This window comes from Sapajus apella, unplaced genomic scaffold (genome assembly GCF_009761245.1).
Source record: "Sapajus apella isolate SASKATOON/1434 unplaced genomic scaffold, GSC_monkey_1.0 scaffold170, whole genome shotgun sequence".
Lineage (NCBI taxonomy): Eukaryota > Metazoa > Chordata > Mammalia > Primates > Cebidae > Sapajus > Sapajus apella.
In genome coordinates, this window is record NW_022437110.1 from 1,940,417 (window position 1) to 1,954,731 (window position 14,315).

General features: G+C 41.9%; 1 protein-coding gene across 6 annotated transcripts in view; it reads left to right on the forward strand.

The window, feature by feature from the left end:
• PPP1R13B (protein phosphatase 1 regulatory subunit 13B) overlaps nucleotides 1-14,315 on the forward strand; it is a 112,567-nt gene that overhangs the window by 56,458 nt on the left and 41,794 nt on the right. For all 6 annotated transcript variants that reach the window (XM_032267628.1, XM_032267629.1, XM_032267633.1 and 3 more), the window contains exons 3-4: nucleotides 6,276-6,395; nucleotides 11,651-11,727. In XM_032267628.1, coding sequence (XP_032123519.1) covers nucleotides 6,276-6,395; nucleotides 11,651-11,727 — 197 coding nt within the window. The remainder of the gene's footprint in view (nucleotides 1-6,275; nucleotides 6,396-11,650; nucleotides 11,728-14,315) is intronic.

The window sequence follows — 14,315 nt, forward strand, 5'->3', positions numbered from 1 at the left end:
GGTGCACAAGAAGGTACCATCTATAACACAGAAAGCCCTAGTCAGACACTGCATCTGCTGCTGCCTTGAATTTTGACTTCCCAGCCTAATAACCATGAGCAACAGATTTCTGGTGTTTATAAATTACCCAGTCTAAAGTGTTTTGTTATGGCAGCCTGAAGAGACTAAGACAGAGTCCAAATATCCAGCAACTGATAGATAAACAAAATATATCATACAATGGCATATTATTCAGCCATAAAAAAGAATAAAGTGGCTGGGCACAGCGGCTCACGTCTGTAATTTCAGCACTTTGGAAGGTTGAGGCAGGCAGATTCACCTGCGGTCAGGAGTTCAAGACCAGCCTGGTCAACATGGTGAAACTCCATCTCTAATAAAAATATGAAAACTAGCCAGACACAGTGATTCGCGCCTGTAATCCCAGCTGCTCGGGAGGCTGGGGCAGGAGAAACGCATGAACCCAGGAGACAAAGGTTTCAGTGAGCCGAGATTGTGCCACTGTACTCCAGCCTGGATGGTAAGAGTGAGACTCTGTCTCCAAAAAAAAAAAAAAAACTGCAAAAAATAAAAAATAGGAAAATTACACAGTACAGTTCACTTTTAACCTAGTAATGTATATTTTTAAGTGTTCACAATAGTAGAGCCAGGGAGTCAGCTCATGAGGTATAAATATTCTCTAAGTAGAATAAAAAATTCCCTCCAGTATTCCTGTTTCAGAGCTAGAGCTTGTTTGTTCCTATAAATCAGTCATTAGCATATAAAGAGTTGTTGGGGGAGATGTTTCTGGAGGGAGAAACGAATGCCATCAGCCTGCCATCCTCTCCGTGATACTTTTCCACCAATTACCAACTCCTAATTGAGAATGAACTTTATCAAAGGAACGTGGTCCTGTGCACAGGAGACCACTGATGACATTGGTAACAGGGCTGCTTGGCCATTGTCTATGACTCTAGGCACTAATACCACATTTTGTATGAAGTTCAAAAATGCTAATTTTTTTCAATTATGATATTATAACTTGGTGATGTCTTATAGAACTCTAGGGTTCTGTAGACTCCCTGAGGAGAAAACCCCCCCTTATTTTTTTTTTTTGCTTTGGTTTTTTGAGACACGGTCTTGGTCTGCCATCTAGGCTTGAGTGCAGTGGCATTCATAGCTTACTGCAGCCTCGAACTCCTGGGCTAAAGGGATCCTCCTACCTCAGCTTCCTGAGAAGCTGCGATTACAGATGTGCATTGCTATGCCTGGCTAATGAGAAACTCTATTTTATAGACTAAGAATATCATGGACTTGCAGTTAAGTAGGACAAATAAACCATCCATGCACACATATTAATCTTTGCTCTCTCCTGAAATTACACTAAAATTACAATAAAGGGATAAAATAGCTTGAAGTTACAAGATTAAAGAACAGGATATGGCCGGGCGCGGTGGCTCAAGCCTGTAATCCCAGCACTGTGGGAGGCCAAGGCGGGTGGATCACGAGGTCAAGAGATCGAGACCATCCTGGTCAACATGGTGAAACCCCGTCTCTACTAAAAAAATACAAAAAATTAGCTGGGCATGGTGGCGCGTGCCTGTAATCCCAGCGACTCAGGAGGTTGAGGCAGGAGAATTGCCTGAACCTGGGAGGCAGAGGTTGCGGTGAGCCGAGATCGCGCCATTGCACTCCAGCCTGGGTAACGAGCGAAACTCCGTCTCAAAAAAAAAAAAAAAAAAAAAAAAAGAAATTGCAGGTGTTAGTATTTTGAAAACGGTGAGACTAAAAACAGAATTGACTGAAATCTGTTAACCTAAATCTATCCCCCAGATTATTCTAGCATTTTTTATCTTATTTTTCATTTTTCTTTTTTTGAAACAGGCTCTTGCTCTGTCACCCAGGCCGGAGTGCAGTGTGCAATCATGGCTCGCTGCAGCCTCAACCTCCTGGGTTCAACAATCCTCCTGCCTCAGCCTCTCCTCTCGAGTAGCTGGGACTACAGGTGTGTGCCACACCCAACTAATTAAAAAAAAAATGTAGCAATTAAGTCTCACTGTGTTTCCCAGACTGGTCTTGAACTCCTGGGCTCAAGTGATCCTCCTGCCTCCTAAAGTGCCAGCATTCAGACGTGAGCCACCATACCAAGCCCTAGGGTTTTTCTTAATATGCCAGCTTTTCAGTGCTTCTTGATAGAGCGTGTGAGCTGATATAAACTTTTTTTTTTTTTTTTTTTTTTTTTTTTTGAGATAGAGTCTCACTCTGTCAACCAGGCTGGAGTGCAGTACCGTGATCTCAGCTCTTTGCAACCTCCATCTCCCGGGTTCAAGCGATACTCCTGCCTCAGCCTCCTAAGTAGGTGGGACTGTAAACATGTGCCACCATGCCTGGCTAATTTTTGTATTTTTAGTAGAAATGGGGTTTCAACACATTGTCCAGGTTGGTCTTGAACTCGTAACCTCAGATGATCCACCTGCCTCAGCCTCCCACAGTGCTGGGATTACAGGCATGAGCCACCACACCCAGCATGATACAAACATCTTGATTATGTAAAAGATTTGTTAAGACTGGGTGTGGTGGTTCATGCCTGTAATCCCAGCACTTTGGACAACCCAAATGGGTGGATCTCTTGAGATCAGGAATTCAAGACCAGCCTGGCCAACGTGGTGAACTCTGTCTCTACAAAAAATTCAAAAAATTAGCCGAGTGTGGTGGTGTGTGCCTGTAGTCCCACCTACTCAGGAGGCTGAGGTTGGGGGATCTCTTGAGCCAGGGAGGTGAAGGTTGCAGTCAGCTGAGATTATGCCATTGTACTCCAGCTTGGGCAACAGAGCAAGACTCTGTCTAAAAAAAAAAAAAGATAAATGGAATAAAGTAGCTTGATTACCATTTGATGGTTCAAGTCTGTGTGTGAATTGAGGGGAATCATGAGAATCTTTCTTGCCTAAATAAGCAAAATAAACTAAAAAGTTAAGGACAATGAATGTACAAGATTCAAACCAGCCTTAAGAATTAAGACCAACCAAATTGGGGCATTAGGTTTGTGCTTTGAAGCACCCCTTCTGCTCCAAATTAATAAAAAACTATAGAGAAGGCCAGGCGCGGTGGCTCTTGCCTGTAATCCCAGCACTTTGGGAGGCCAAGATAGGCGGACCACGAGGCCACAAGATCGAGATCGTCTTGGCCAACATAGTGAAACCCTTTCTCTACTAAAAAAAAAATACAAAAATTAGCTGGGTGTAGTGGTGCATGCCTGCAGTCCCAGCCACTCGGGAGGCTAAGGCAGGAGAATCCCTTGAACCAGGGAGCTGGAGGTTGCAGTGAGCTGAGATTGTGCCACTATACTCCAGCCTGGTGACAGAAGGAGACTCCATCTCAAAAAAAAAAAAAAGTATATGTGTGTGTGTGTGTGTGTGTGTGTGTGTGTGTGTGTGTGTGTATATATATAATATATAAAAGCTAAAAAAACATTCTCACATTAAAAAAATGAATAGGTGACAATGAAGATTAGTCTCCCTATGGACCTGCTGTGGAGCAAAAGTGCAAGACAGTGAGCAGGACCAAAGCTGTGGTCCTGCTGGCCTCCACTAGACATAGGCCACAAGGCCAAGAGTTGGTTTCCTGTGGAAGTGCAGGACTAAAGGTGTGTTCCACCCAAATTAACCCAAGACTAGGCTTTACCATTTGATGCTGGGGTTGCTTCTGGTAAGAATGAATCTTAGCCCGGGCGCAGTGGCTCACGCCTGTAATCCCAGCACTTTGGGAGGCTGAGGTGAGTGGATCACGAGGTCAGGAGTTCGAGACTAGCCTGGCCTACATAGTGAAACTCTTTCTCTACTAAAAATACAAAAATTAGCTGGGCATGGTGTTGAGCGCCTGTAGTCCCAGCTACTTGGGAGGCTGAGGCAGAAGAATCGTTTGAACCCGGGAAACAGAGGTTGCAGTGAGCCAAAATCGAGTCACTGCACTCCAGCCTGGGCGACAGATCAAGACTCTGTCTCAAAAAAAAAAAAAATCCATAGCTATGTTAACCGAAATAGATTAAATATACTTATTAAGACAGAGGTACAGATTGGGTAAAAAATAAAATCCAGTTCTGTGCTGCGTAGAAGAGACATACAAGCATAATACCATCAGAAATGTTGACATGAAGGGAAAGGTGAAAAGAAAGCTTTTCTGGCAACGTTAATGTCAGGCAAAATAAAATTTAAGGTTAAACTGTTAGGATAAAGATGGACATAATAAAAGCGGTGATATATCGAGAAGCTTAAACATTCGTGAGTAGATGTACATTTAACAATGTAAACTGAAAAATATAAAGTCAAAATTTATAAAATTATGAGGATGAATTTGGCAAATCTAAAATCAAAATGGGAGAATTGTAGGCATATATCTATTAGACCTTAATAGATCTAACAGTCACAATAAGATTAGGGAAGATTTGAGCAACACTATTAACAAGGGTTATTTATTAAGTACAGTTGAACTTTGAACAACATGGAGATTGGGGGCACTGACCTCCTGCACAGTTGAAAAATGAGTATAACTTTTGATTCTTCCAAAACTTAACTCCTAGTAGCCTTTTGTTGACCAGAAGCTTTACTGATAACATAAATAGCCAATTAACACATTTTATATGTCATATGTATTATATATTGTATTATTACAATAAAATAAGCTAGAGAAAAGATGTTATTAAGAAAGCCACAAGGAAATGAACATACGTTTACAATTTATTAAGTGGAAGTGGCTCATTAAAAAGGTCTTCATCCTTCGTGGTTTTTTGTTTTGTTTTGATTTTTTGTGAGACAGAGTTGTGCTCTGTCGCCAGCGTACAGTGGTGCAATCTCAGCTCACTGCAACCTCTGTCTCCCGGGTTCAAGTGATTCTCCTGCCTCAGCCTCCCAAGTAGTTGGGATTACAGGTACGCATCACCATGCCCAGCTAATTTTTTGTATTGTTAGTAGAAATGGGGTTTTGCCATGTTGGCCAGTCTGGTCTCAAACTCCTGGCCTCAAGTGATCCACCCACCTAGGCTTTCCAAAGTGCTGGGATTATAGGCGTGAGCCACTGCTCATCTTTATGTTGAGTAGGCTGAAGGAGGAGGAAGAAGGTCAGTCTTGCTGTCTCAGGTGGCAGAGGTGGAAGAAAATTCATTTGTGAGTGGACCTATTCAGTTCAGACCTGTGTTCAAGGATGAGGTATATACAGTATGCCATAGCTATGTAAGATGTTTGCATTAGGGGAAAGTGGATGAAGGATATACAGGAACTCTTTGTTGGTAACTTTTCTGTAAATCTAAAATTATTCCAAAATAAAACAATTATTTTTAAATGATAATATACACATGTAAAACAGAAAATAAAGGTTAGAGGATAAATTAAGATGAGTAAGGGCTGGGCAAGGTGGCTCATGCCTGTAATTCCAGCACTTTGGAAGGCCGAGGCAGGGGGATCTTGAAGTCAGGAGTTTGAGACCAGCCTGACAAACATGGTGAAACCCTGTCTCTACTAAAAATACAAAAGTTAGCTGAGCATGGCGGTGCACACCTGTAATTCCAGCTATTCAGGAGGCCGAGGCAGGAGAATCACTTGAACCCGGGAGGCAAAGGTTGCAGTGAGCAGATCCAGCGCCACTGCATTCCAGCCTGAGTGATAAGAGCGAAACTCGGTCTTAAAAAAAAAAAAAAAAAAAATGCCCAGCGAGGTGGCACACGCCTATAATCCTAGCACTTTGGGGGGTTGAGGTTGAGGCTGGTGGATAACCTGAGGTCAGGAGGTCGAGACCAGCCTGACATGATAGAACTCCATCTTTACTAAATACAAAAAATTAGCTGGGCGTGGTGGTGCCTGCCTATAATCCCAGCTACTTGGGAGGCTGAGGCAGGAGAATCGCTTGAACCTGGGAGGCAGAGGTTGCAGTGAGCCAAAATCGTGCCATTGCACAGTAACCTGGGCAGCAAGAGCGAAACCCTGTCTCAAAACAAACAGAAAAATGAATGGGAGACACAATGTTTTGTGATAAATGAGTTCTTTAAAGGGCGTGTTTCAGTGTTCCCTATTTAATGTTGCAAGATTGCCTTCATAGATACTTTTTGTGTTTATCTGTTGCCTAAATTATTTCCCATTCATATCCTTGCTTTTACTCATTAATGTTGAAATTCAGTGCTTGTAATATCTTTGAATTCTAACATGTAGACATATATGTGTGCATATATACATTCATTTAAATTTTTTAAAAGATTTACTTTTGTTTGGAGCCATTTTAATTCTGGAGTAAAAAAGATGTCTTTTTCCTAGAACGTCCTATACCCTTTGATCATATGATGTATGAACATCTTCAGAAATGGGGGCCACGGAGGGAAGAAGTGAAATTTTTCCTTCGACATGAGGACTCCCCAGCTGAAAGCAGTGAACAAGGTAGATAAATGCTTTCTTCCTCATTTGTTAATTTTTGCTAGAAAAGTTAATTTAAGAAAAATAGGAATAAATATTACATTATTCACACTTCCACCCCCACCCCCGCACTTGCAAGTGGCTAGAGGGAAAGTTGGTATCTCATGTTTCTTTGGCTTCTGTTAGTGTTGTTTACCATTATGTCACTCTCTTTTTTTTTTTTTGAGATGGAGTTTCACTCAGTTACCCAGGCTGGAGTGCAGTGGTGCAGTCTTGGCTCACTGCACCCTCTACCTTCTGGGTTCAAGGGATTCTCCTGCCTCAGCCTCTCAAGTAGCTGGAATTACAGGTGCCTGCCACCATGCCCATATAATTTTTGTATTTTTAATAGAGATGGGGTTTCACCATGTTGGTCAGGCTGGTCTTGAACTCCTGGCCTCAAGTGATCTGCCTGCCTCAGCCTCCCAAAGTGCTAGGATTGTAGGTGTGAGCCACTGTGCCCAGCCAATTGCATTACACTTGTTAGGCACCAACCCTTCCTTCCTTCTCAGGACTCTAAGTTAATTAAACAGTGTACTTAGGCCAGGCACAGTGGCTCATGCCTGTAATCCCAGCACTTTGCAGGGCTGAGACAGGCGGATCATGAGGTCAGAACATTAAGACCATCCTGGCCATGGTGAAACCCCATCTCTACTAAAATACAAAAAGTTAGCCGGGCGTGGTGGTGCACGCCTGTAGTCGCTTCAATCTGGGAGACAGAGGTTGCAGTGAGCTGAGATCCTGCCACTGCACTCCAGCCTGGCGAAAGAGTAAGACTGTGTCTCAAAAAAAAAAAAGTAAACAGTGTACCTAGACATATAAAGGGACTTGGTATTTAAAGGGATTGCTTTTGGTAAATACCAGATAGGTCAAACATCTAGATTTTAAAAACATATAAAACCATGAAAGGATTAGAAAAAAGTTCTGGGAGATCTTATTTTTTAAAGTGAGCAAGGCCTTTGGAAGTGTGACACTAAACCATAAAAGACAAGACTGATAAATGAATTATTTAAAACAATGGCTGGACACAGTGGCTCAGGACTGTAATTTCAGCACTTTGAAAGGCTGAGGCAAGTATATTACTTGAGCCCAGTAGTTCAATACCATCCTGGGAAGCAATGTCAAAACTCTATCTCTACAGAAAATACAAATATTAGCCGGTTGTGGTCGTGTATGCCTGTAGTCCCAGCTACTTGGGAGGCTGAGGTGAGAGGACAGTTGAGCCCAGGAGGTGAAGGCTGTAGTGAGCCATGATCATGCCACTGTATTCCATCCAGCCAGGGCAGAAAGAGGCAGAGAGAGACCCTGTCTCAAAAATAAAAATAGGCTGGGCGTGGTGACTCACGCCTGTAATCCCAGTATCTGCCAAGCCGGGCAGATCACTTGAGGTCAGGAGTTGGTGACCAGCCTGGCCAACATGGTGAAACCCCATCTCTATTAAAAATTAGCCAATATAGTGGTGCTCACCTATAATCCCAGCTACTCTGGAGGCTGAGGCAGAAGAATCACTTGAACCTGGGAGGCAGAGGTTGCAGTGAGCCAAGATCACGCCACTGCATTCCAGCCTGGGCAACAAAAATAAAACAAAACCAGAAATAACTGCATGGCAATAACCATCTAAAAAAAGTCAAAAGATAAATTATAAACTGGTAAATAGCATTTATAGCTCACATTGCAGAGGGCTAATTCCCTTTACATGTAAAGAGTTCCTAAAATTTGGTAAGAAAAAACTTAGTAGAATAATAGGAAAAACATGCAAATATAGTTCACTGAAAAGAAAATATACATGGCCCTAGGATATATGAAAAGATACTCACCTTATTTCTAGTAAAAGATGTGCAGAGAAAACTGTCTTGAAATAGTATATTTTACCTGTCACATTGGCAAAGATTAGAACAGCTAATAGCACAGCGTTGACAAAGATGCTGAGAAACAGACAGTCTTCTGCATTGCTGTGGGAGGCAGTTGGCATCTTCTGGAGACGGAAACTTGGCAGTAGCTGTTAACCTTACAAAACATAAAACCTTTAACCCAGCAGTTTCGTTTCTGAGAATTTATCCTAAAGCTGTGCCCTGACACACACAAAATGATATATGCACAGGGTTATTCACTGAGCATTGCTGGTAGAAACAACCTAAATGCGCACCAGGAGAGTTGAGCTAGATAAATTAGGGTCCGTCCACACAGCAGAATGCTCTGCAGCCATAAATCACAAAGAACCTCTGTGCCCTTACCCAGACCATCTCCTGAACACGTTAAATGAATTAAGCGTGGTGCAAAAGAGTGTGCACACTGAGCTGCCTTTTGTGGAAAGATGATCAAAGAGCTGTGTGCATGTGTGCCTGCTTGTGTGTGTATATGTATAAAGCAGTTTTGAAAGATACCTAAGAAACTGGGGTTGTTGCTGGCCTGAGGGAAGGGAAAAGTGGCTGTAGAACAGAGGAGAGGGAGGGTTGTTAATTGTATACTTTTTTGTTCCTTTTGATTTTTGAACCATGGGAATATACTATGTGTTTTTGAATTAAAATTTAAAGAAAATAAGGAAATTTTTTTCTGAACACATATGCACTGTACAGTTAAAAGACCTTTGTTATTTAACGGTGATTATGGATTACTTCTGATATTTAAAAAAATGAAATCAAATAAAAGGACAGTCCTTTGTAAAAATAATATTTCTGTATTGCAAGTTATCTCCCTTTATTTGCATTTTATAGTAAAGGAAAATTTGCCCTTGGATGAGCTACTGTCTATTTTAAAATCATCTTTCTGTAGCTATAAATATTGTTATAGGGCTGTCTTTTAGAATACACCGTTACACCTGGAGCCAGGACACCAAGGCTCTGGGCTCAACTCTTCATCTACTTTTACTTTAGACAAGGGTCCTTCCTCTCTGAGAACATCCCCCTGAAGTGGAAGATTAGACTGACAGTTAAAGTGCTGCTTTAGTGCTAAGGACTTATTTTAACTCTCTACCTGAGCTCTCCATATACCTATACCCTCCCTCACCTAGCTATACTTAAATAAAAAGTCTTTCCTTTTACTTGTTAATGTGTACATAATCCTTAATGTCCTGGGGAGAGGGGTTATTTTTTTCTTACTTTTTCAAGTTTGGAAATGGGCAGGGTACTATGGCTCACTCCTGTAATCCCAGCACTTTGGGAGGCTGAGGCGAGAGGATTTCATGAGCCCAGGAGCTGCATATTCATTCTCCCTTTCATGCCCCGACTCCGAATCCCATCTTTCCCACCTGTAACGCTCTACTCTCTGCCCCTTTACCCCTGCCTAAAAGGGTGGCATAGAGAGTAGCTCAGTGGGTGCTGTTTCATGTTTTGTTTTGTTTTTGCTCACTAAACTTCTCCCTTCAGCTTTTTTTTGTTTTTGTTTTTGTTTGAGACAGGGTCTCTCCCTTTCGCCTGGGCTGGAGGGCAGTGGCACAATCACAGCTTACTATAGCCACCAGCTCGCGGGCTCAAGCAATCCTCCCACCTCAGCCTCCCAAGTAGCTGGGACTACAGGCGTGTATCATGCCTAGCTAATTCTGTTGTTGGTTTTGTTTTTGTTTTTGATAGAGACAGGGCTTTGCCATGTCACCCAGGCTGGTCTTGAACTCCTGAGCTCAAGCGATTTGCCCACCTTGGCCTCTGAAAGTGCCAGTATTACAGGCATGAGTCACTATGCTTTGCTCCAGCTTATTTATATTCTAAGGAGCCAGAGTTTAGAGCCCAAGACTCAAATTTTCTGCTGAGGGCAAGGCAGTTGTCACAAACTAGTATTGTTTAAAGGGGATTACGCTTGAGTTTATTGTGTGTAGAACTATAAGAAATAAGAAGTAAAAGACTTTCCTCAAGTAAAAGGGTGGGAAGCTGGAGGAGAATGTAGAGGACCTTTCAACCCCATCCTACACTTTGGGAAATAGAAGCTTAGAATGGTCAAGTAACTCAATGAAGATCGTACAACCAGCTTACAACCAGAGCACAAACTAAAACTTGAAAGGTGATGTGATGGAGTTAGGATCGAGGCCATCTGGCTGCAGTCTTGGACCTGCTGTTTACTTAGGATGGTACCATGGCAGGTGACTTCACTTCCTTGTGCCTCGACTTCCTTGTCTGCAGGGTGTACAGGGCCTCATAGAGGTGTGGTGAGGGTCAAGTATGTACTTGTGAAGTGGTTAGAGGGAGCTTGGTGTGTGGGAAGTGCTCATTAAGTGTCTATTCTTATTTTCTGACTGAAATGCAAGATCATCAGGTTTCTTTTTTACCGTCGAAGATTAAGTGGCTTTTGGTATAATGGTAATGTTGTGTGTTCGTAATATTTTAATTTCTTGATAGTTTGGTGTTTGGAAGAGGTAGCAATTGAAGAATGTTAAATTAATCTCAACACTTTGTTCCCTTAAAACACTAAGAATAACTAAGAGATCAATTTACCCTATAAACTGATAGGTGCTATAGGTTTTATAATCTCTTTTTTTACTATTGTTCCCCTTAAGGAGACTTTTTGGAAGTTATGTTTTTACTCATCCCCCATCCCTCCTCCATCAGATAGCCTATGTATCATTTATATACTATACATTTTGCTTTATACATAAAAAGTAATTTTTTATTTTACCCCATAAGAATCACTTTGTGTCCCTTGTGGGCAGCAATATCACCATCTTGGAGAATTCATAGTTTAAGGTGAATCAGTACTTCTGTAATAGGATTTTTCTTCAGTTTTTAAGTGTAATATGAATGGAATAAAAGAAAAAAATGCTTTTTTGGTTTTTTTTTTTTTTTTTTTTTTTTTTGAGACAAAGTCTCAATCTGTCGCCCAGGCTGGAGTGCAGTGGAATGATCTCAGCTCACTGCAACCTCTGCCTCCTGAATTCAAGCGATTCTCCTGCCTCAGACTCCTGAGTAGCTGGGGTTACGGGTGCCTGCTACCATGCCCAGCTAATTTTTAGTAGAGATGGGGTTTCATCATGTTGGCCAGGCTGGTCTGCGAACTCCTGACCTCGTGTTCTATCCACCTCAGCCTCCCAAAGTGGTGGTATTACAGGCGTAAGCCACCGTGCCCAGCTTAAACAACTTTTTATAAAAAAGAATAATGGTAAGACCATTTTTTTCAGCTGTACTAAGTCTTGATTTTCTCAGCCTGGTGTTTTACATTTGTGTTCAATAAATATTTGAATAAATGAAGAAATGGGAGAATATTACATTTTTCTAATATGCCTTTTGGTGAATTTGGTTCTTTTGTTTCTTTAGGTGGCCGTCAGACCCAAGAGCAACGAACTCAGAGAAATGTAATAAATGTACCTGGAGAAAAACGCACCGAAAATGGGGTAAGTGATAATGAATGAAATTGAATTTTAAAAATTAAAGGCTAGATGAAGGGGGTTACACCTGCAATCTCAGCACTTTGGGGGGTCAAGGTGGGAGGATCACTTGAGCCCAGGAATTCAAGGTCAGCCTGAACAAGATGGTGAGACTGGTGGTCTCTCTATATAAAAGGTTTTTAAAAATTAGTCAGTTGAAGCCAGGCACAGTGGCTGACGCCTGTAATTCCAACACTCTGGGAGGCCGACGTAGGCTGATCACGAGGTCAGGAGTTCAAGACCAACCTGGCCAATATGGTGAAACCACATCTCTACAAAACATACAAGAATTAGCCGGGTGTGGTGGCATGTGCCTGTAGTCCCAGCTACTCCGGAGGCTGAGGCAGGAGAATAACTTGAATCTGGGAGGCAGAGGTTGCAGTGAGCCAAGGCCGCACCCCTGAACTCCAGCCTGGGCAACAAGAGCGAAACTCTGTCTCCAAAAAAAAAAAAATTGGTCAGATGTGGCCAGGTATGGTGGCTCACACCTGTAATCCCAGCACTTTGGGAGGCCGAGGCAGGCAGATCACCTGAGATCAGGAGTTCAAGACCAGTCTGGCCAACATGGTGAACTCATCTCTACTAAAATATAAATATTAGCTGGGTATGGTGGCAGTTGCCTGTAATCCCAGCTACTTGGGAGGCTGAGTCAGGAGAATTGCTTGAACCTGGGAGATGGAAGTTGCAGTGAGCTGAGATTACGCCATTGCACTCCTCCAGCATGGGCAATGAGCAAAACTCTTGTCTCCAAAAACAAAAAAATAAGATGTGGTGGCATGTGCCTGTAGTCCCACCTATTCAGGATGCTGAGGCAGGATGATCACTTGAGCCCTGGAGTTGAAGGCTGCAGTGAGCCATGATTGTACCACTGCACTTCAGCCTTGTCAACAGAGGAAGACCCTGTTCTTTAAAAAAAAGAAAATGCTTTTTACTGGTTCTAATGAGTTTGGGTTATAACTTATTTTTAAATAATTATTTTTGGGATAGATATTGTCATTTCTATTGAATATTTCAAAATATTATATGAAGTATAAAGCAGCAGTCACTGAGTGGTGTTACCTATTCACATGAAGGTCCATGAACCAGATCACGTCTCCTTTGGAGCAGACAGTGGGTGCCTCTCTGCACATAACCACGGCATCTCTGTGGTGGCAGATAGACCATGGGCTTAGACTGTAGACTAAGAGTGGAGCAGACTGACTTGCTTTGCATCTTCGGTGTTGGTTCTGGATCCTCTCTCAGGTTTTGGCAGACACAATGGATGGTGGGCTGCAGTATCTTCTTCCATCATTGTGTGATAGACTTAGAGAATAGATAGAATGCTGATCATAGGTGATGGGAGCTGTGGAGGAGCTCTTTGTAAGAAATGTTAGTGTTGGCTGGGCCAGGTGGCTCACAGCTTTGGGAGTCTGAGTTGGGTGCATCACCTGAGGTCAGGAGCTTGAGAACAGCCTGACCAATATGGTGAAACCCTATCTCTACTGAAAATACAAAAATTAACCAGGTGTGATGCATGTGCCTGTAGTCTCAGCTATTCGGGAGGTTGAAGGTTGCAGTGAGACGAGACTGCACCACTACACTCCAGCCTGGGCAAGAGAGTGAAACTCCATCTCAAAAAAAAAAAAGAAAAAAGAAATCGGTATGTGTTCAAAGAATGAGCCAATAGGGACATTTTTATTTTATTTTATTTTATTTTTTTTTATTTTTTTTTTTTTTTTTTTTTTTTCTGAAAATTTTAAAGATATCTTTAACAAATAATTTTAAGACTAGAGATTGAGTTTCTTTTTCTGGCTGTAACACTAACTAGGCATCTAAGCTTAGGCAAGTTACTTCCTCACACAGGGCTGGGCACGCCGAAACACTGATCAAGTGCATGGAGTCTAAGAGTGTGATTGACCCCTGCTCAGCCCATTGGCCTCAGAACTTTCTAATGAGCTGAATTTGAGCAAGTTACTTCACCTCTCGACTTCCCAACTTATTATTGACTTGCTAGTTCTTTTATTGACTATATGTGTGGCTCTACATGATATATTTAAATCTCTGTTTATTTGTACCATCAACTTTAAACAGATCACTGGACCTCGATCTTTGTAAAATGAGAATATTAGGCCCCCTGCCATCTTCCCTTCCTACCTTCCTTTCAGCTCTTGCAGCTGTACCAGACTTTTATGTTGTAAAGGGTGACGATATTTGTATATTGTTATCTAACTATAAGCCTTCTGTGCGTTGTTTGTAGATTGGTTGTAAAGTTGAAAAACATTTAGTAGTTGTATTATTTTAGATTTTGCAGGTATTATCCACTGCAGAGCCATGTAGCATACTTAGGTTATATTTTCTTCTCTTTGGTTTCAATATCATAATAATTCTGCTACTCAGGGAGAAATACTTCTGTTGTCAAGATTATAGATTCTCCTTCCTTATACTCTAATTTATAAAAATCATTTCACAAATCCTCTTGACATTCCTGCCTTCTGTCATTGGAGTGATTATTTGTCCACTGCAAATCAAGAGCCTCTACAGAGTTCTTCCAGGCAGATCTGCTTCAGGATGTCTTA